We start from the raw sequence: 20,770 nt of genomic DNA, 5'->3' as shown, positions 1-20,770 counted from the left end.
ACCAAAATACCACCATTCCTCCAGTAACGAGTGGCCTCTGATAGAGCATAAATTATTTGCAATTCAGCAGACAGTCGTCATCTTAAACACTCTTACCACCTCACACAGAGCTTATTTCACAGAACTAAAGAAACCAATTTCAATGTTCCTTAATCCAGTTCATTGCACTTAAAATGTTTCTTTCCCCAGAGTTGCTCTGATTTAAGATTTTCACAAGTAATTGGTTTTATATAGACAAAATACCATAATCACCCAACACAACCTTAGGGCACCCATACAGTATCTGAATGTGTGTTACTGCTGAGGAAAGGTAGCAACTGAATTGCACACAGTAAGATTCCACAACCTGACATAAATGGCTACCTAATCTATTCTACTAACGTTGATCTAATCTTAGGAAAGTAATTGCTACCTTTTATTGAACAGTCGCATGCAATCTTTTACATCATAGTTTTAATGCCTCTGCTGAAAAATTAACAACTCCAAAAGTGCTGCCTTCCTTCAACTTTGCACTGAACTGTCAGCCTAACCATGGCACTGAACCTCTAAAATAGGGACCGAACTTTCAGATTTAGCTATACACTGAGATCTCATAAGACCGAAGAGCAGAATTAGGCTATTCAGCTTATTGGCTCTGCTCTGCCATTTCATTATGGCTGATTTATTATCCATCTCAACCCCATTCTCCTGCCTTCTCCCCGTAACCTTTGACACCCTGACTAATCAAGAATTAGCTCTGCTTTAAAGATATCCAATGACTTTGCCTCCACATCCGTCTGTGGCAATGAATTCCACACATTCAGTACCCTCTGGTTACAGAAATTCCTCTTCATCTGTTCTAAATGGACATTCCTCTATTCTGTGCCCTGGTCCTAGACTACCCCACTATCAGAAATATCCTCTCCACATCCACTCTGTCTAGGCCTTTCAATATTTAACTTTCCCCCCATTCTTGCAAACTCCAGCAAGTACAGGCCCACAGCCATCAAACGTTCCTCATACATTAATCCTTTCATTTTTGGAAAGATTCTCATGACATCCAATAGACCCTCTCCACCTTTTCTTAGATTGGGCCCCTTATCTGCTCATAATATTCCAAATGCGGTCTGACCAATGTCTTATACAGCCTCAACATTTCATCCTTATTTTTATATTCTAGTCCTTATGAACTGAATGCTAACATTGCATGATTCAACCTGCAACAGAAGTCATACTTTGATCTAGGTTTGCACATCAAAGAATTAGGCTGAGCGCTAGCTGGCTTCAATGATAAAATACTTGAGATGGGAGACTCCCATCTTTAATCATGCTCAGGGGCCTCTGCTCTAGAGTCGGATTGAAGTGTTGAGTAAGAATTAGCACTGTACAAGGACTCCATGATACATGCTGTTGAATTGGCTGTTTGGACTCTACAAGAGGACTGCTACGACATGGTATCAAGCAACTTTCATTTTATAATATGTTCATGACATCTGAAAGCAAGTTTCAGCCAAAGTAATTTTGAAGTTTGGACATTATAGTAAAGCAAAAAATGACAAGATAATTTATTTCTGTGGAACTGTTTGCAAAGCAGCTATTGGACAGGACACTAAGGGTAACTCCCTTGCTTCTTACATCCTACTGCTAGAGCAGGAGGGACCTTGGTTTAAAACCTAATTCCTGGCCACCACCTCCAACTGTCCACCACTCCTTCAGCACCGCAGAACAGCAACAGATTTGGAGCAGGTCTTGAACTCATTGCTTAGTAACTCAGGTAACTTGTGCTCCTAGCAAAGCCACGTCGATTATAAAAGTTAACTTAATTAATAATAGGTCCTGTAGAAGATCTGTGGGGTTAGGGACTTGGCATTGGTTTATTATTTGTACATAAAGCAAAATACCGTGAAAAGCTTTAGTGTGCCTTGCAGACAGATCATTACAGTGAGGTAGTGAAAAGCAAACGGTGCAGAATATAGTGTTGCAGTGCAGGTAGACAAATAAAGTCCAAGGCTCATGACGAGATCAAATGGGAGAGCAATAATTCATCTTTATCATGAGGGTCCACTCAGTACTCTGATAAGAGTGTGATAGAAGCTACTCTCGAGTCTGGTCATTTGTGCTCTCAGAATTTTACATCTTCTGCCAGACAGAAGAGAGGAGAAGAGAGAATGACTGGGTGTGAGGGGTCACTGATTATGTTAGTGGTTTTTATAAGGCAGCAGGAAGTAGACAGAGTCAGTGGAGGTTGATTTGTGTAATGGACCAGGCTGCATTGGTAACTCACAGCAAGTTCTTGTGGACTTGGGCAGAGCTGTTGTCATACTAAGGCTGTAATGCATCCAGACATGATGCTTTCTATGGTCCATCTATAAAATAAATGCATTGTAGTGTTGAGAATATTACACTCTTGCTCTGCAGGATTTAACAGTATCATCCAAAGAAGTCAAATTGGAATGATTATAACTTTATAAATAACCAGTGCAAAATGAATCGCAGATTTCAAACAAGCTCAAGCAAACCACAAAAGGAGTCATGACCTGAAGGACTTCTCAATATCCCTTCCTATTTCCCAACAACTGTTAAATTTGTCCACTGACACTGTTAACATTTGTTGAGTTACATTCCCACAAACTCTCCTTTTACCCTTCCTAAATGTGACCTGTCAATGCCACCCGAGACATTGTCACAGAACAGACTGACCCTAAACACAGATTTGCACACAGGGAATGAGTCGTGAGCAGAGAATAGCAACCAACGGTTCGAATGTACACAAACTAAATGCAGTATTTCGACAAATATTCCAGTCACAGAACTCGGAGAATTCAAACTAGTTCCACATGAATGAGCTCAACTCATGATTGACCTCCAAAGTAACAGACCTAAAACTCAGCTGTATCTAAATGTCTTGAGAAGTGGATCAAAAAGTTCACTTTCTCAGGAGAACAAGTTATAGAGAGAATGAATTGAAAGCCATTATTGCTACCAACAAAACCAGGAAAATTTGGGATCTTGCTGGTAATTGGAACTCAAGCTGAGTACCAGCATTCATTCAAATTTGTCCAATATGGTGGAGGGTATCTGGTGAAAGACCCCAGGAAGAGGACTCAGTTCTTTGTACTCTACAGCTCCGTCATCAGTTTTCTACAATTCACTCTCTGCAATGTGGCCCAGCATCATTATTTTCATGCTTACAGTGGGATTTTGCTGGACAAGCAATTGTCTGCCAAACTGACCCCACAAAGACTATACTTCATTAACCCAAAGCAACTGCAACTCTGGAGTTGGTAAAAGACACCAAACATGTAGTTTTTTAAAAATTATTTTTGGACATACTGACTTTGAAATCTTATAAGAGATATTATAACAAGACAGGTGGCCTCTGCTGTCTGGAGTGCTCCACTTACCAGGGAAAAAAGGGGTTGCATTCTGCCCCTGATCAGCCTCCAGCTCTGAATCAATTAAATTCATGTTCTGGTGCTCTGCGCAGATTGGTTCAGCTCAGTATGCAGGTTTGGTTAGCTGTGGCTTGAATTTCAGGTCTGGTTTAGTTTAGGGTGTCCTCCAGTTGTGGTTTGATTGAGGTCCTTGGCGGTACTGATGTCAGAGTTGTACTACTCTGAGGAGAGAGTCCAGGACATAACCCAAGTGTTGCAAAAGCAATGGAGAACTGGAAGGCAGAAGCAACAGGAAATCATGAAGAGTTTTATGAAGTTAGGTACCATGGTAATCTCTTTTTGTCCTGGTATCAGACAATTCTGCTCCTAGACCTGGAGCCAGTGTTAGCAGTATGGCAACTTCACAAGGTGGCAAATGAGGGTGCACACAATATATAAAGCAGGAACAAGCCCTTCCACACACGATGTCTGTACCCACCCTGACGCCAATTTAAACTACACATATGCTTGTAATCTATATTCCTCAATTCTCTGCATGCTTAGCTGCTGATTCAAATGCCTCTACTTCCCACCTCCTCTCCTGGTTGTGGGTTCCAGTTACCTACCATTAACATAGACAAGAGAGAGCTATCTACCGAGCCCAAGAGAGACTAGAACTCACTCTTGAGACAGATAGAAGACACCACAAAGGAAACTCCAAACCACGCACTGAACAGATCGTCAAACCGCCACCAGGCAAACCATAAATGCCACCCAGGCAAACACCGAATCTCGCACAGGGAGACCATAAAGTCCACACCAGGCACAGATTAATCACGGTCCTAAATGCCAAACCAGACCAACAGAAATCCCCGCGCCAGATAAACTCACCCCCTTGTCGGACAAACGTTATAGCTACAAGAAGAAAAAAAGACCCACCTCGCCCCACGGATATTATACCCCAGGTAAATTAACTCCGCACTGGAAAACATTATGCCGCTGACCAGGCAGACTGTCCCTACACTGAACAAACTCTACACTACACAGCAAACTAATGCACCCAAAACTAGACAAACATTCAATCTCACACAAGGGAAACATTACACGCGCACTGGATAAACTCTAAAAAGCGCACAAGGAAAGATGAAACTGCACTGGAGAGCCAGAAACCTCCAGTCTCACACTAGGCAAAAAAAAAGTCTTCGGTCTCACAGTACATCAAGCGATCCTTCACTTCGCACAAGGCAAACCTTAATAACCCCCTCCCCCCACTCCACACACAAGAGCAGACAGATCTTAAATCACAAACTGGACAAGCCCGAAACCTTAGAGTGAATAAGCTTCTCTTACTCACGTGTGTACTGTTTCCCTCTGGTTTTCAGCCCCACTCTCTTATGATTCCCGTCTCTTTTTACCCCTCTCTCGTTCTCGTCTTTCAATGACTCAATCACTTCGTCACTTTTCAATATCTTCAACAAAAAAAAGGGAGGGAGTTAAACCTCCACCCCACGTGGTACTAATGTAGGGAGGGGAAAAGGTAGGGGGAACATACTTTCATGGTGATTGGCTGGGAGCTGCAGTATTATAACTCCCCGGGAGATAATAATCCCGTTCCCGAGCGTGGTCTCTTAAAGCTGCACCACACACGCTTGCGATTTTAAATTGTCTAACTATTAAACATCAAATTAAACTGATTTGTTGGATTGTTTTACTAAAGGAAAACCTCAAAGAGAATAAGAACTGATTTTTATAGAGAAGCTCTCATATAATTTGACAGCAAATTATTTTTATACTAACGTGGTAGTTACAATTATATAAAAGAAGTCGATTTATGTTTGCCAATATCCCACACATATCGATGAAGATGAATGTTGTGTACTTGATATTGTTGATGGAGGTGTAAATTCAGTTTGTCAGCAAACTATTGCAACATCTCAAGACTTAAACACAAAATATTCAGCAGATTCTGGAAATCCAGAATAACGCACAAAATGCTGGAAGAAACAGTCAGCTGTTTATTCGCCTCCATAGACGCTATCTGAGCTGCTGAGTTCCTCCAGCATTGTGTATCTCGGTACAATGCTATGTGATCCTTTATATCCATTTAAGAGTGCAGATGGAGTGCCAATGTAACATTTCATACATGACACAATCAGCCATGCAGCTCACACACAGTGAAGTTCTAAAGTGTTGCATTAGATGATGTGCTTATGACTGTGGAGTGAGGCTCAAGATTGCACTCTTTAACTCCATGACAAAGATTCTGACTGAGCTAAACACAATTTAACACAACAGAATACGCCCCCTTTCTCGTGGATAAAACAGTTTATACTTTTCCGATCTTATATTCATCTTACCAATTCTTTTCACTACTTCTGTCCAGAAATGTTACTTTCTGAAGGCGAAGTTCCACTGGTATTCAATTAGTTTCAAAGTGCCAGATATCGCAAGCAAGAATGGGATTTGGCAAGCATGCCATAGTTTCTGAAAGCGGAAGGATTTAAAGCAGAGGTTGATAGGTTCTTGATTAGTCAGGGTGTCAAAAGTAATGGGAGAAAGGCAGGAGAATGGCATTGAGAGAGATACTAAATCAGCTATGATGGAATGATGGAGCAGACTTGATGGGCTGAATTGCCTAATTCTGCTCCTAAATCTTATGGTCTTATGATCTTCTTGAAACACGCAAGTCCCTGTAGCCATGGTGCTTACACAATAGTCTCAGGTGGGTTAGATACTCCTGTGTAAGATCAAGCATTTGGTTAGACTATACACAACAATCTTCTCCTCACTCAGTTTGGCCAAATGTTCCAAGTGGAGGTTGCAGAAAAGACAAAATCATCTCATTCAGGAACCAGCACAAGAGAGCATGTTCTTAAAATTAGCTCGATTATGCAGAATTAAGGTTAAAAAGCCACTTTCACACAAAAGGAACAGAAATCTTGAACTCCATCCTTCAAAAGGCTAAGTTCTTCAAGACTAGGGGAATGCCAGGCAATGGAACCAGGGTATCAGGAACAATGAGGCTTACATACAGCTGGAGTTCAGGTCAGCCCTGATGTGGTTGAATGGTGACACAGACAACAGGCTGAATTGCCTGCTAGTGCTCTATTGACAAAGGATAGCGATCAGAAGTGAGATCCGAGGTTGGCTAATTCACTCCTAACTCAGTCGTAAATTGTGCAGCACAAACACAAGACTGTCATTGTGCAGAATTTAATTTTATCAGTTAGTGTCCTCACTACTGTGTTAGGCAAAGGAAAGCTGATTATTACTTGGGTTGCCTAGAGCTATACATTCCCCAAATGTTAACCTGACAGATTTGTTCAGTACTCTCAGTTTGAACTGTCAATCTTGTTTTTTTTCTATTGCTGTTTTTAGATTCAAACTATGACTTGGGTGAACTTAACTTAAAATAACACCAAACACATCACTTCCTTTGGAAATGTTTGAAGTCCAGAAGGCAAAGCAACAATTCAAAGCATGAGCTCTCCTCTCTTTTTAACCATACCCTCCCACACTTTCTCTAATTGTACTGTTACTCCTTCATTCATTTTGTTTATTGATTTATTTATTTGCTTAACGATACTGCGCAGAGTAGACTCTTCTATTCCTTTGAGCCACGCTGCCCCAGCTACACCTGACAAACCTGATTAACCCTAACTTCATCGTGGGACAATTTACAATTACCAATTAACCTACCCGGTACATCTTTGGACTCTAGGAGAAAACTGGAGGGAGGACCTGGAGAAAATCCATGCATTCCACCAGAAGGATATACCGAGACTCCTTACAGAATGGCGCCAGAATTGAACTCCAGACTCCAGGACACCACGAGCCAGCCATAATATTGTCGCACTAACCTCTTGCTGTACCTCACCGTACCTCACTCAAATCAAGAGTGGCTGCTTAGGGTCTGTACCTTGCTGGGGTAAAGACCCTAAGCAGCCACCCTTGATATGAGTGAGGTGAGACGGTGATTTACAGCAGATTATCTCGTCTGGATTTAGTTAGTAGCCCTGTGACTCAGAAGATGGTGAGCTCAAGTCCTACTCCAGAGCCTTCAGCACAAAAACCTTAGGCTGACACGTCAATGCAGAGCCGAGGCCGAGGCTCTGCTGTGGTGCTGTCATTCTTAATGGAGCCTGGTTAAGGAATGCCTTGATGTTAATTCTCTTGATTGCCTTGCCCCACACTATCTTTGTAATCTCCTTCTGGTCTTTATCCCTCCAAAATACCTACAGTCCTCACCTCCCCCCACCCCCACCCCCACCCTGGCTCATCCCTGAATTTTATTACTCTAACACAGGCAGCTGTGCCTTCAGATCCTGAGGCATTAAACTCTGAAATTTCCCTAAAGCATTCCATTACCTCCCTTCCTCTTTTATGAGATCCCATAAAGACAAACTCCATAGAACTAACATTTGTCCATCTTTATTTATATATCCTTATGTGGCTAGACTTTCAATGTTGCTTGATAATTTTAATGCATTTTAGGGTATTTTTGCAATACTGAAGAGGCTATATACATATGTAGTAAGTTGGTGTCATTTTGGGAGAGATGTCTGATTACATTCTTTAGTGAACTTACAAGGTCTCACAGCACTATTTTGGAAAAAAATAGGCAAACTATCTGCAGTGTTTTAGTTCATATTCATCCTTTAATCAAAACTGTAAGTGAAAAGATTAGTGTTTGTGAGAACTTACCGTTCACGAATTAGCTGCTGCATTTCCAACAGAAAAGTACTTCCTTGCCTGCAAACTGCTTTAGGGTGAATCCGGAGTCAAAGAATGCTATATAAACAGAAGCATTTATTTTTTCTTTGGCCACACCAGATACATCACAACATGCTCTTGCCTGCTATCATGTGGACAGACAGTCCAGTTAGGCTCGTTTGCCACCAGTCTGGAATGTGAATCTCTGATTTGCAAGGGATTCTGAGCTAAAGATAGAACCTATTTCTTTATCTATCATACTACCCAACTCAATAAAGACAATTAACTGAAAACCTCACCTACCTTGTCTCATATGACTTTGCTTTCTTAGCTTCAGTGAACTGCATGACTGGAAGTTCTCTACAACAATCAAGAATATTTCAGTGTTATTGAACTGAACTGAGGAGTGACCCAACTTGTAGCTTTTTGACTTTGGTCACACTTGACTCAGTTGATAACACATTAGTCTTCGAGCTAGAAATTCGAGGTTCCACCCAAGACAGTTGAGAAATGAATTAGTGTTAACAGTGTTGTACTTAGCCAAGACGGTACTACACTACTGAGTTTTGGTCGCCTTTAGTGGGTTACCTGATGATTATCATCTGCTGGTTGTGCATTTTGGCATATGCAAATTATTTCACTGGGTTGAATAGTGATGATGTTGTAGAAGATCTTTACTAGTGGTAAAGCTCTTTGGGGTGTCCTGATGTTGCAAAGGTATATAAATGGACAAATCCTTTGTTTGACTTTTCAACACACATAGAATTTTGTAAGAGACATAACTTTTAAAAGTGGAAACATCTCAGGCATGAATTCAAATGTGGATATCCTTAGTTTCTTGTGTTCTTGCATTACATTCAACATACTAGGCATCTGACACTGCAACATACACAGTATTTAATATGCAGGAATTCCAATCTAAATTATGTTGAAGAGACTTGACAGAAGACTACTCAATTTTCAAATGATTGAGCAATTTCATGCACTATGGGGAGGGGGGGAAGGGGGGGATAGGTATTCTATGCCAGATTCTACCCTCTACTCCTATTCTAATAGGGATTACATAGTGATAGGCAGCCCCTGTAACTTCTCCTCGTTGTAATTTTTTTACAGGTGCCGAAGACTTTTGGATCTCGGAATCATCCATCCAGATCTGCTCTTCTACATATCTGACTTTGGCACAAAATATAAATTCTCACCCAGCTATGAGACTACACTGAGAACAATGTGTTCATCTCCCAGCACAGCAATTTAAAAAATTGAGTTCAGTTAAAAAAATTGAAACTCAAAAGTTGGAATGATTTAAAAACAAAGGCTTTAACCACCTTGACTTCTAGTCCCACATGAACATGTTATCTGGGCTGTGAAGTGATCTGGTAAGGGGAGTGTACTCCCTCTCAGTGGTGGCCAAGAACTTGCCCATCAGGTGCAAAATGCTCTCGGTGCTGCTGTTGATGATGCAGGTATGGCACATATCCTGCACGATGCACAAGTGTCCAGAGAAATGGGTGGGAGAGCACGCTCATCATTGCCCTTGCCCTGATGGGCACATTTGTGGGTGATTACTTCAAACTGTATGTTGAACTGAAGTACACTAGCACCAAGTGTCACTCTGAGCTGAGGTTTCACTGTCTCTGGTGTCGTGAAGGATGAGCCTGACCTTTCTGCCATGCCATGTTCTTTTGAGTTGAACATTGCTGCGCTGCCTGTCCTTTGTCGAAACGTTCTCTCAGGAAAAAACATTTTCATCCGCAAGTCCATCAGGCAGTGGTCAGCATGGGAGAAGAACATGATGGATCCTGTGGAATGGTTGCCTGAGAAGACTACCAGAACTATTTGGTGGAACACCTCATCAGCAGAATTTGCCATTGGGCAACGAAGACCTCACATGGCTGGCAGTGAGAATGACTCCTTCCCCTTCAGATCTCTCCTACACAGTTAACATCTCACCACAATAATGGTGCTTTTAAAATTGCTGTGATGAAGTTGAGATCACCCCTTTGGGGACTGTGAATAATGCAAAGAAGGTCAATAAAAGGATGCAAGGGTGTTAGTCAAAGTTCATCCCAAACAACTGTGTTCCATTCTGATATAAGGGCTGTTCCTAAGGACACATACTGAGACAAGCATCAAGTGTGCTGGAAAATCATCAACTCTGAAAAGTTCACTTTGGTCTGCATGAAATGGGTTGCGCTTCCAGTACAAGATGTCTATAGGGGATTGCTGGGGCTTGGCACTTTCCAGGTGCAGGAATACATATTAACGAACACACTGAAGCATAGTGCAGCCAACACAAAGGCTTTGTGGGGAAAGACTGCAGGCTAAGGTTCTGTCACCACTGAATGGAGTGATTGGCTGGCTTCTGTGGAAAAGCTTCTCAATCTACCAATGTGTGTATTCTTCAAAAATGCCTCATGGGGTGTAATGCAGCGTGGACATAGAATATACTAGTGCTATAAATGTATGACCTTATAGCACTATGTAAGTATATAAACTATACAATGCTATGAAAGTAAAGAAATCCATACAACACATACAAATTGCTCCAGGAACTCAGCAGGCCAGGCAGTTTCTATGGAAAACTGTGAACAGTCGACGTTTCAGGCTGAAACCCTTCCGCAGGACTGGTCCCGAAATGTCGACTATACTTTTTTCCATATACGCTGCCTGGCCTGCTGAGTTCCTCCAGCACATTGTGTGTGTTCCTCAGATTTCCAGCATCTGCAGATATTCTCTTGTTTGTGAAAGAAATCCATGCACTGCTTTTTGTACTTCTTGTTCATGTATTTCATGAAAGAAGTCTATTTTGGAAATTTTATAAGTCCCTCAGTTGTATCAAATTTGGGTAACTAGAAATAGCCAGTAAGAGCAGCTGTGTATTAATGCTTACAGCTATACCTCAAGAATAATTATAACATAAAAGACTCCAGTTTTATATTATATATTCAATAAATCAAATCTACTCCTTTAATATTTTACATAAAAATGATCAAATGTATGAGGGGTACATTTTTTTAAAGTCTCTCACATGGTTTGTTTTACTAGAGCTGCTTCATATTAAATTTATGGAGAGAAGTGTTGCTTTAAAGGGGTGGGTTTTGTTTAGAGGCCTGGAGGCTAGGTTTCCTGTACTTAAGCCTGGTTTGGTTTTCGGTGCCTTTGAAGCATTCTGAGTTCCAGCACAGGAAATACAGAGTAAGCTTTATAAAAACATGCTGGATGGAAAAGGGTAGACTATACAACTCGTCTATCAAACCCAGCGTTGGCCCTGCCCCTCGCCAACCCTCTTTACATATTCACACGTGAACCTTCTCCTTGTCTGCTCCAGCCATATAAACTGTGGCCAATTAAGAGGTAATTTTACAGCACTGCAATGCAAGCAGGGGAAGGGACTAACACAACATTAACAACTTGTGTTTATATAGCGTTTCTAATGCAGCAAAACATTCGGAGAGACTTCATCAGAGCATTGTCAAACAAAGAGAGACCCAGAAGAGTGTAAGAGGGAGATTGCAGCCATTCGAGCCTAGGCAGCTGACAGCTTAGTGGCTAATGACAGCGATTAAATCCAGTTATGAACAAGGGAGGACTGGAAGGATGCTGAGATAACCAAGGGTGTAAAACTGAAGGAGATTACTTAAACGTGAAAAAAGTTTCCATTCAGTTTCAGATAGTTGCTGGGGGGGTGGGGGGGAGGAAACAGTAACCAGGTAACAATACAGTGGGAACTGAAAACCATAGCTACATTCTTCCAAGTACTCTGTACTTCATTAAAATAAACTAGTGCACATCAAGGACTTAATGGCAATTTAGAGGGGTAGATCGTAGAAGTGCTGATGAGGTAGAACTGGTTCCTCAGATTAAATGTGGAAAATACTGTATCTTTGTTATCTGCAGGCCACAGGCCTGTCCACCTCGATCAAAATCACACAAAAATAGCAACAACAAAAAAGTTCAGTTATTATCCTATTGTTGTATCATAATAATCATACATTCATCCCACTTTACGTTCTCCTTACGTTCTCAACACATCCCCCAGACTCCATCACTCATCTACACACCCAACCAACGTGGTGCTGGGAAGTTCTCACAGTCATATCGGAGCTCATTTGTGTCTTTAATGAGGGTCATTTTGCTACTATGGTACAGCAAAAATTCTGATTGGAGGCACTCGAACAAGAAGTCCTTGGAAAGATGGGCATGAATGTGGTGACTACAACATTGTACAAAAGCAAAACCTCCGCAGGAACTCAGCAGACCAAACAGCATCTGTGGAGGAAGGGGGGAGAAATGTAAATGTCAACAGCAATTTCCCCTGTTCCCCCCATAGAGACTGCTCATTCCTCCAGAAGTCTGTTCTTGGCTCCAGATTCCAGCATATGTTTGTGCAAACATGTACAGGTTTTGGAGTGGAAGCAATGGTTGGATGTTGGATTTGTTTCTGAGGACTGAGGTAAAAACAGCAGAAAAGATAGGAAAGAAGATAAATATGTTAATTCATGCAATCTCCATGCATGACTGACCTGGAATTACCTGTGATGAATCATGAAACTGTTAAAGAAACACAAAACAGATTCATTTGAAGCCTCAAGGCATCTCAAAGTACCTTACTGCCAATTTTGAAGTCCTAATGAAGGGCCTCGGACTGTTTACTTCCCTTCCATAGATACTGCCTAACCTGTTGAGTTCCTCCAGCATCTTGTGTGTGTTGCTAAGAAACCTCATGGAAAGAGTTCAAATAGCCATTACCTCTTTTTCCTTTGTGGGATCCTACCATTTGCAAGTTGTCTGCTACATCTTTACGTTATGAAGTATAAAGTATAAAAGATCATTTCTAATTCCTCCATGTTGTGTGTACGTATGTTATCTTGTCATGATCTCTTGGATGAATAATCTAGAACAATACCTTTCCTCATTTACTGTTTGGCTCATTCCTGTTGATCAACTGAATGTCAACTCAGACAAGGAGATGGCCTGGGATCTTGCTGATCTATGCATCTGCACTCCAGATCTGGTGGTTCATTAACTAACTGAACCATCAGAGTTGTCGAAGTAAATTTATTATCAAAGTACATCTATGTCACCGTATACTACCTTGGGATTCATTTTTTTGCAGGGGTTTACAGGAAGATAAGGAAATAGAATAGAATTTATGAAAACTATACATAAGCAAAGACTGACAAGCAACCAATGTGCAAAAGAGGACAACTTATGCAAATTAACAAATGAATAATACTGAGAACATGAGATGTAGAGTCGTTGAAAGCTGGTGTGTAGATTAAGGAATTGAGTTGAGTTGGGTGAAGTTATCCATGCTGGTTCAGGAGCCTGATGAATCTAAATGAAGAAGGTTCCCATCTGTAAATGAGCTGGTTTTGGATCTTCTTATCATTCGTCTATACTCTTTTTTAAACTCCAAATGATCATGTACTAGTCTTAAAATCTGCTTTTCCTTCCGTGCCCATCCCCTAACACTTTCCTCTCCTGGTCATTCAACAAACAGTGGTTTACTGCAGCCGCTTGTAATCTATTGAAGTTCCCCTCACCCCCTGGAGGGAGTTCTTGTCTGAAGTGACAGATGGAAGCTTCCTGCCTAACAATAGCTTATGCCCCAACATCAAAGCAGTGTACTGATGTCCGGAGGTGTATGTGTGCACTACAGGACTAGACCCTCCTCCTGGGGAGGACTGGGAAGATTTACAGCAGTAGAGAAACCAAAACTGGACAGTGATAAAAACATCTTGCTCAAAAGTATTCCTGCCTCAGTTTAGCCTAAGTAATTGCTTTGTAATACAGTTTTTATTTTAGTCAGAATTCAGTGAGTAACACGTAAGGTAAAGCAATGTATAAAACCTAAAGCCATTTTGTTTAAAAATTCTGTTGATTGTCAAGATTAGGGGCTGACAGGGATGTGGGAGGGGGACATGACTGTTGTTATAGAGGCATTGGTAAGGCGAATTCAGGGAGGATTTTGCAAGGTGGGCAATGGGAATTAATATTTTGCAGTACGCGTATGTATAAACTGTTGAGAAAAAGGCACCAAGAAGTATTTCCACTTATAAGCTTATTTCAAGGTTTAAAGATATCGTATAGTATATACATTCAATGAGAATCTTTGAAGTCTAGTTGTTGTGGTAATCTTCTTAACCACTTCAGAGAAAGTTACCAGAAACAATACAATAATGAGAAGATTAATTTCAGTAATGTTGGTTGCAGCATAATAATAGGATCATGACTACCAGCCAGTGTCCACTAACCTTCCACTCCTCACCATGGGATCTTTTACAGGCACGTGAGAAGGAAAACTATACCTCAGTTTAACATCTTGTCCAAATGAGCACACATTTGAAAGTGCAGCAGTACTACACTGGATCAGTGTACCCACGTCTCTGGAATGGTGCTTAAATCCACAATTTTCTTTTATAGAGGCCAAAGTGCTACTACTGAGGTATGGCCAATATTCAAAATGAATGGAGTGGAAATCTACAGAGGGACTTAGACAGATTAGGAGAATGGGCAAAGAAGTGGCAGATGGAATATAGCATAGGGAAGGGTACGATCATGCACTTTGGTAGAAGGAATAAAGGCATAGACTATTTTCTAAATAGGGAGAAAATTCAGTAATTAGAAAAGCAAAGGGACTTGGGAGTCCTCGTGCAGGATTCCCTAAAAGTTAACTTGCAGGTTGAGTCAGTGGCAAGGAAGGCAAATCCAATGTTTGCATTCATTTTTAGAGGACTAGAGTATAAAAGCAAATATGTAATGCTGAGGCTTTATAAGACTTTGGTCAGACCACACTTGGAGTATTATGAGCAGTTTTGGGCCCCTTCTCTAAGAAAAGTTGTGCTGGCACTGGAGAGGGTCCAGAGGGGGTTCAGGAGAATGATCCTGGGAATGAAAAGTTTAACGTATGAGGAAGGTTTGATGGCTCTGGGTCTGTATTCGCTGGAGTTTAGAAGAATGGAGGGGGCAATGTTCTCATTGAACCCATCAAATAGTGAAATGCCTAGAAAGAGTCAGGTTCATTAAAGTTGTCAGAGCCGAGGGGTGGGCTGGTGGAGATAAGCTCCTACTAATGCTCCCAATGTGGCCAAGTGGTTAAGGCGTTCTTATAGTGATTTGAAGGTCGCTAGTTCGAGCCTTGGCTGAGGCAGCGTGTTGTGTCCTTGAGTAAGGCACTTAACCACACATTGCTCTGCGATGACACTGGTGTGAAGCTGTATGGGTCCTAATGCCCTTCCCTTGGACAACATCAGTGGCGTGGAGAGGGGAGACTTGCAGCATGGGCAACTGCTGGTCTTCCATACAACCTTGCCCAGACCTGCACCCCGGAAACCTTCCAAGGCACAAATCCATGGTCTCATGAGACTGACGGATGCCTATATAAAAAATGCTCCTAATGGCATGCGTCTGAAATAGTCTCTTACAACGATGTCTAGCTACTGACCTTCATATGTAGATTAGCTACTAAGCCCAGCAGAACCGTTTTCACTGACAGGAGAAGGGGCAAAGGCAGATTACTGGCACCTTAAAACCAGCCGCTTCAGACAGATGGACCTCGTTAGCTGTAGTTGGCAGCTCATCCAAGAGAAGGAAGACTCTGATTTCTAACCTCCGCTGCCTTGCAGCTATACCCACTCATAGGGAAGGCTTTGGGAGTAAACCCAGAGGGGAAAATCCAAAGCTGGAGTCACAAAGGCACTCCTACATTGAGGTCAACGTCGGCTGGCAACTCCTGCAATGCTGCTGGTGCCAAATAGTAGTGGTCTCTGTTGTATGGACAACAGCATGCTCCCCATACTGTACAGCCCTGGCTTGCAATACTGGCTTGTGTACCAACAGCTATGATAGAACATCCATGGTTGACCTTGACCAATGGAGGGCCTTAGAAAGAGTGGACATGGTTTCTATAGTGGGGGAGCCTAGAACCAGAGGGCACAGCCTCAGAAGAGAAGAATGGCCCTTTAGAACAGAAATGAGGAGGAATTTCTTCAGTGCATAGTGAATCGGTGGAATTCATTGCCATAAGCAGCTGTGAAGGCCAAGTCACTGGGTATATTTAAAGCAGAGGCTGATATTTCTTGATTAGACAGGATGGCAAAAATTAAGGGGAGAAGGCAGGTGAATGGGATTGAGAGGGATAATAAATTAGTCATGATGGAATTGGGGAGTAGACACTGGGCCAAATAGCCTAATTCTGCTCCTATATCATATGGGTTTATGGGATTATGGTCTTATGGAATAACATCAAGGTGAGCAGGAGGATGAGAATTGGAAATTTTGCAGTCAGAATAAAAAATCAGAGTATCAATCATCACAGAACCAACACATAAAACTAAAACTCTGCAAGGGGTATACCAGAAAAAGATGGCAAGTTTCCTTGTGTGCCATTCAGAGTCTGAGAGGCAGAAAATATATACCCAGATATGGAAATATACAGTGCCTATAAAAAGTATTCACCCCGTATGGAAGTTATCATGATTTATTGTTTTACAACATTGAATCACAGTGGATTTAATTCGGCTTTTTTGACACTGATCGTGTCAAAAGACTGTTTTGTGTCAAAGTGAACAGTCCTTTTCAAGTTCAGCCACAAATTCTCAATTGGATTGAGGTCCGTACTCTAACTTGGCCACTCCAGGACATTAAATTTGTTGTTTTTAAACCATTCCTATGTAGCTTTGGCTTTATGCTTGGGGTCATTGCCTTGCTGGAAAACAACTCTTCTCCCAAGCCACAGTTCTCTTGCAGACTGCATCAAGTTTTCCTCCAGGATTTCCCTGAACTTTGCTACATTCATTTTACCCTCTACCTTCACAAGCCTTCCAGGGCCCGCTGCAGTGAAGCATCCCCACAGCATGATGCAGCCACCACCATGCTTCACGGCGCGTGTTTTTGATGATGTGCAGTATTGGCTTACACTAAATATAGTGTTTTGTCTGATGGCCAAAGAGCTCAATTTTGGTTTCATCAGACCTTATAACCTTCCTCCAGCTGACTTCAGAGTCTCCCACATGCTTTTGGCAAACTCCAGCTGAGATTTCGTGTGAGTTTTTTTCAACAGTGGCTTTTTCTTTTCAACTCTCCCATAAAACTGCGACCAGTAAAGTACCTGGACAACAGTTGTTGTATGCACAGTCTCTCCCATCTCAGCCACTGAAGCTTGTAACTCCTCCACAGTTGTCATAGGTCTCTTGGTGGCCTCCCTCAGTAGTCCCCTTCTTGTGCAGTTTCTGAGGATCGCTCGCTCTAGGCAGATTTCCAACTGTGCTATATTCTTTCCATTTCTTGATGATTGACTTAACTGTACTCCAAGGGATAGTCAGCGACTTGGAAATTTTCTTGTATCCATCTCCTGACTTGTGCTTTTCAATAACCTTTTTCTGGAGTTGCTTAGAGTGTTCATTTGTCTTCATGGTGTAGTCTTTGCCAGGATAGTGACTCTCCAGAAGTTGGATACAAGTATATTTTTACTACAATTGAAACATCTTGACTCTGCACAGGTGTGCAAAAAACAGAGCTCTATTTAATCTAATTATGTGTCTTCTAAAACCCACTGGCTGCATTAGTGATGATTTGGTGTGTGATACTAAAGGGGGGGGTGAATATTTATGCAATCAATTGTTTTGTGTTTTATATTTATAATTAATTTAGATCACTTTGTAGAGATCTGTTTTCACTTTGACATGGAAGAATCTTTTTCTGCTGATCAGTGTAAAAAAAAAGCCAAATTAAATCCACTGTGATTCAATGTTGTAAAACAATAAAACATGAACTTCTGGGGGGGGGCAGGTGAATACTTTTTATAGGGACTGTAATTTGTCTTGAAAAGGTTTGAACTGACTGGCTGAGGAAAAAGGAAGATTTTGAGAAAGAAATCTCAACATTTGACTTAAATCGTTATTTTAATTCATTCTCAGGAGGTCACTGGCACGACTGTCATTTATCATTCTGAGAAGATAGTGATACAACTGAGTGCATCGCAGTGCAATTTAATGAATAGTTAGAATCAACCATGTGTTTGTAAAACTGGCATTGAAAATGATCCAAACTGGTTCAGGGCATCATGTTTCCTTTTCTAAAGAACTTAAGGGAACCTGTAAGGGTATTAAAGAAAATCTAACAGCTAGCGTCACTTATGCAGATTATTACTGTTACATAGAGATCATGAATTAATTTCTTCTACATCAGTGGTTCTCAACCTTTTCCTGCTTGTGGCCCACATGACTTTCATTTACCTCAGTGGCCCTCATCTTCTATAGTATCCATTAGTTGCTATATTTTTTTTGGTCAACTGTACTAATTATTCTAATATACAGTCAATAGTTAGGCTTTCACAGGTTTAGATATTATATGTTAATATAATGTTTTATATATGGGTGTAGATGAAAAATAAAACTATTTCAAAGCTCTGAATAGGATACTTTATTGAGCCTACCCATTCATGTTTGATTTATTATTCCTCTCAACCCCATTCCCCTGCCTTTTCCCCAAAACCTTTGACAACATGTCTAATCAAGAACCTATCAACCTCCACTTTAATTATACACAATGAGGTGACCTCTACAGCCAATTGTGGCAATGAATTCCACAGATTCACTACCCTCTGGGTAAGTAAATTCCTTGTCCCCTCTGTTCTAAAGGGAGGCCCTTCTATTCTGAGGCTGGTTCTAGACGCACCCACTATACGAAACATCCTCTCCACATCTACTCTATCTAGGTCTTTCAATATTCGATAGGTTTCAACGAGATCCCACCTCATTCTTCTGAACTCCGAGAACAGGCCCAAAGCCGTCAAACATTTCTCATATGTTAACCCTTTCATTCCCAGAAATCATTCTCATCAACCTCTTCTGGACCCTCTCCAATGTCAGCACATCTTTCCCTAGATAAGAGTCTCAAAACTGCTCACAGTACTCTAGGTGCCTCATACTTCATATTTAAGCTTGCCAATGACACCACAGCCATTGGCCAAATCAAGAGTGGTGACGAATCAGCATATAGGAGGAAGATTGAAAACTCTGGCTGACTGGTGTCACTCATTGCAGCAAGACAAGGAGATGATTATTGGCTTCAGGAGGAGGATATCAGAGATATATAAGTTAGTCCTCATTGGGGGATCGGAGGTGGAGAGGGTCAACAACTTTAAATTCCTTGGTGTTATCAATTCAGAGGATCTGTCCTGGGTGCAGCACATAAGTGCCTCTATTTTTCTTAGAAGTTTGCGAAGAGTCAGCATGTCATCTAAAACTATGACAAACTTCAATGGATGTGTGGTGGAGAGTATATTGACTGGTTGCATCATGGCCAGGTATGGAAATATCAATGGTATGGAAAAGCCGATAAAAAGTAGTAGATACAGCCCAGCCTATATGCTTATAGTCATAGTCATACTTTATTGATCCCGGGGGAAATTGGTTTTCATTACAGTTGCACCATAAATAATTAAATAGTAATAAAACCATAAATAGTTAAATAGTAATATGTAAATTATGCCAGGAAATAAGTCCAGGACCAGCCTATTGGCTCAGGGTGTCTGACCCTCCAAGGGAGGAGTTGTAAAGTTTGATGGCCACAGGCAGGAATAACTTCCTATGATGCTCTGTGTTGCATCTCGTTGGAATGAGTCTCTGGCTGAATGTACTCCTGTGCCCAACCAGTATATTATGTGGTGGATGGGAGACATTGTCCAAGATGGCATGCAACTTGGACAGCAACCTCTTTTCAGACACCACCATCAGAGAATCCAGTTCCATCCCCCCAACATCACTGGCCTTACGAATGAGTTTGTTGATTCTGTTGATATCTGCTACCCTCAGCCTGCTGCCCCAGCACACAACAGCAAACATGATCGCACTGGCCACCACAGACTCATAGAACATCCTCAGCATCGTCCGGCAGATGTTAAAGGACCTCAGTCTCCTCAGGAAATAGAGACGACTCTGACCCTTCTTGTAGACAGCCTCAGTGTTCTTTGACCAGTCCAGTTTATTGTCAACTCGTATCCCCAGGTATTTATAATCCTCCACCATGTCCACACTGACCCCCTGGATGGAAACAGGGGTCACCGGTACCTCAGCTCTCCTCAGGTCTACCACCAGCTCCTTAGTCTTTTTCACATTAAGTTGCAGATAATTCTGTTCACACCATGTCACAAAGTTTCCTACCGTAGCTCTGTACTCAGCCTCATCTCCCTTGCTGATGCATCTAACTATGGCAGAGTCATCAGAAAACTTCTGAAGATGACAAGACTGTGCTGTAGTTGAAGTCTGAGGTGTAAATGGTGAAGAGAAAGGGAGACAAGACAGTCCCCTGTGGCGCCTCAGTGCTGCTGATCACTCTGTCGGACACACACTGTTGCAAGCACACGTACTGTGGTCTGCCAGTCAGGTAATCAAGAATCCATGACACCAGGGAAGCTTCCACCTGCATCACTGTCAGCTTCTCCCCCAGCAGAGCAGGGCGGATGGTGTTGAACGCACTGGAGAAGTCAAAAAACATGACCCTCACAGTGCTCACTGGCTTGTCCAGGTGGGCGTAGACATGGTTCAGCAGGTAGATAATGGCATTCTCAACTCCTAGTCGGGGCTGGTAGACGAACTGGAGGGGATCTAAGTGTGGCCTGACCATAGGCTGGAGCAGCTCCAGAACAAGTCTCTCCAGGGTCTTCATGATGTGGGAGGTCAATGCCACCGGTCTGTAGT

At 41.8% G+C, this 20,770-nt stretch overlaps 1 protein-coding gene across 4 annotated transcripts in view; it reads right to left on the bottom strand.

The window, feature by feature from the left end:
* LOC134341972 (tumor necrosis factor receptor superfamily member 16-like) overlaps positions 1-4,858 on the bottom strand; it is a 29,714-nt gene extending 24,856 nt beyond the window's left edge. Inside the window, exons 1-3 of one of the 4 annotated variants that reach the window (XM_063040001.1) lie at positions 4,704-4,858; positions 3,384-3,646; positions 2,264-2,345 (exon numbers count right to left, since the gene is read on the bottom strand). In XM_063040001.1, the coding sequence (XP_062896071.1) occupies positions 2,264-2,345; positions 3,384-3,404 (103 nt within the window). In that variant the 5' untranslated portion in view covers positions 3,405-3,646; positions 4,704-4,858. The remainder of the gene's footprint in view (positions 1-2,263; positions 2,346-3,383; positions 3,647-4,703) is intronic. The other 3 variants (XM_063039946.1, XM_063040139.1, XM_063040072.1) reach the window with 3 other exon arrangements.
* Positions 4,859-20,770: the final 15,912 nt, after the last annotated feature.

Source organism: Mobula hypostoma, chromosome 1 (genome assembly GCF_963921235.1).
Source record: "Mobula hypostoma chromosome 1, sMobHyp1.1, whole genome shotgun sequence".
Lineage (NCBI taxonomy): Eukaryota > Metazoa > Chordata > Chondrichthyes > Myliobatiformes > Myliobatidae > Mobula > Mobula hypostoma.
The sequence above is the reverse complement of the archived record's forward strand: the minus strand, read 5'-3'. Positions and strand labels throughout refer to the sequence as shown.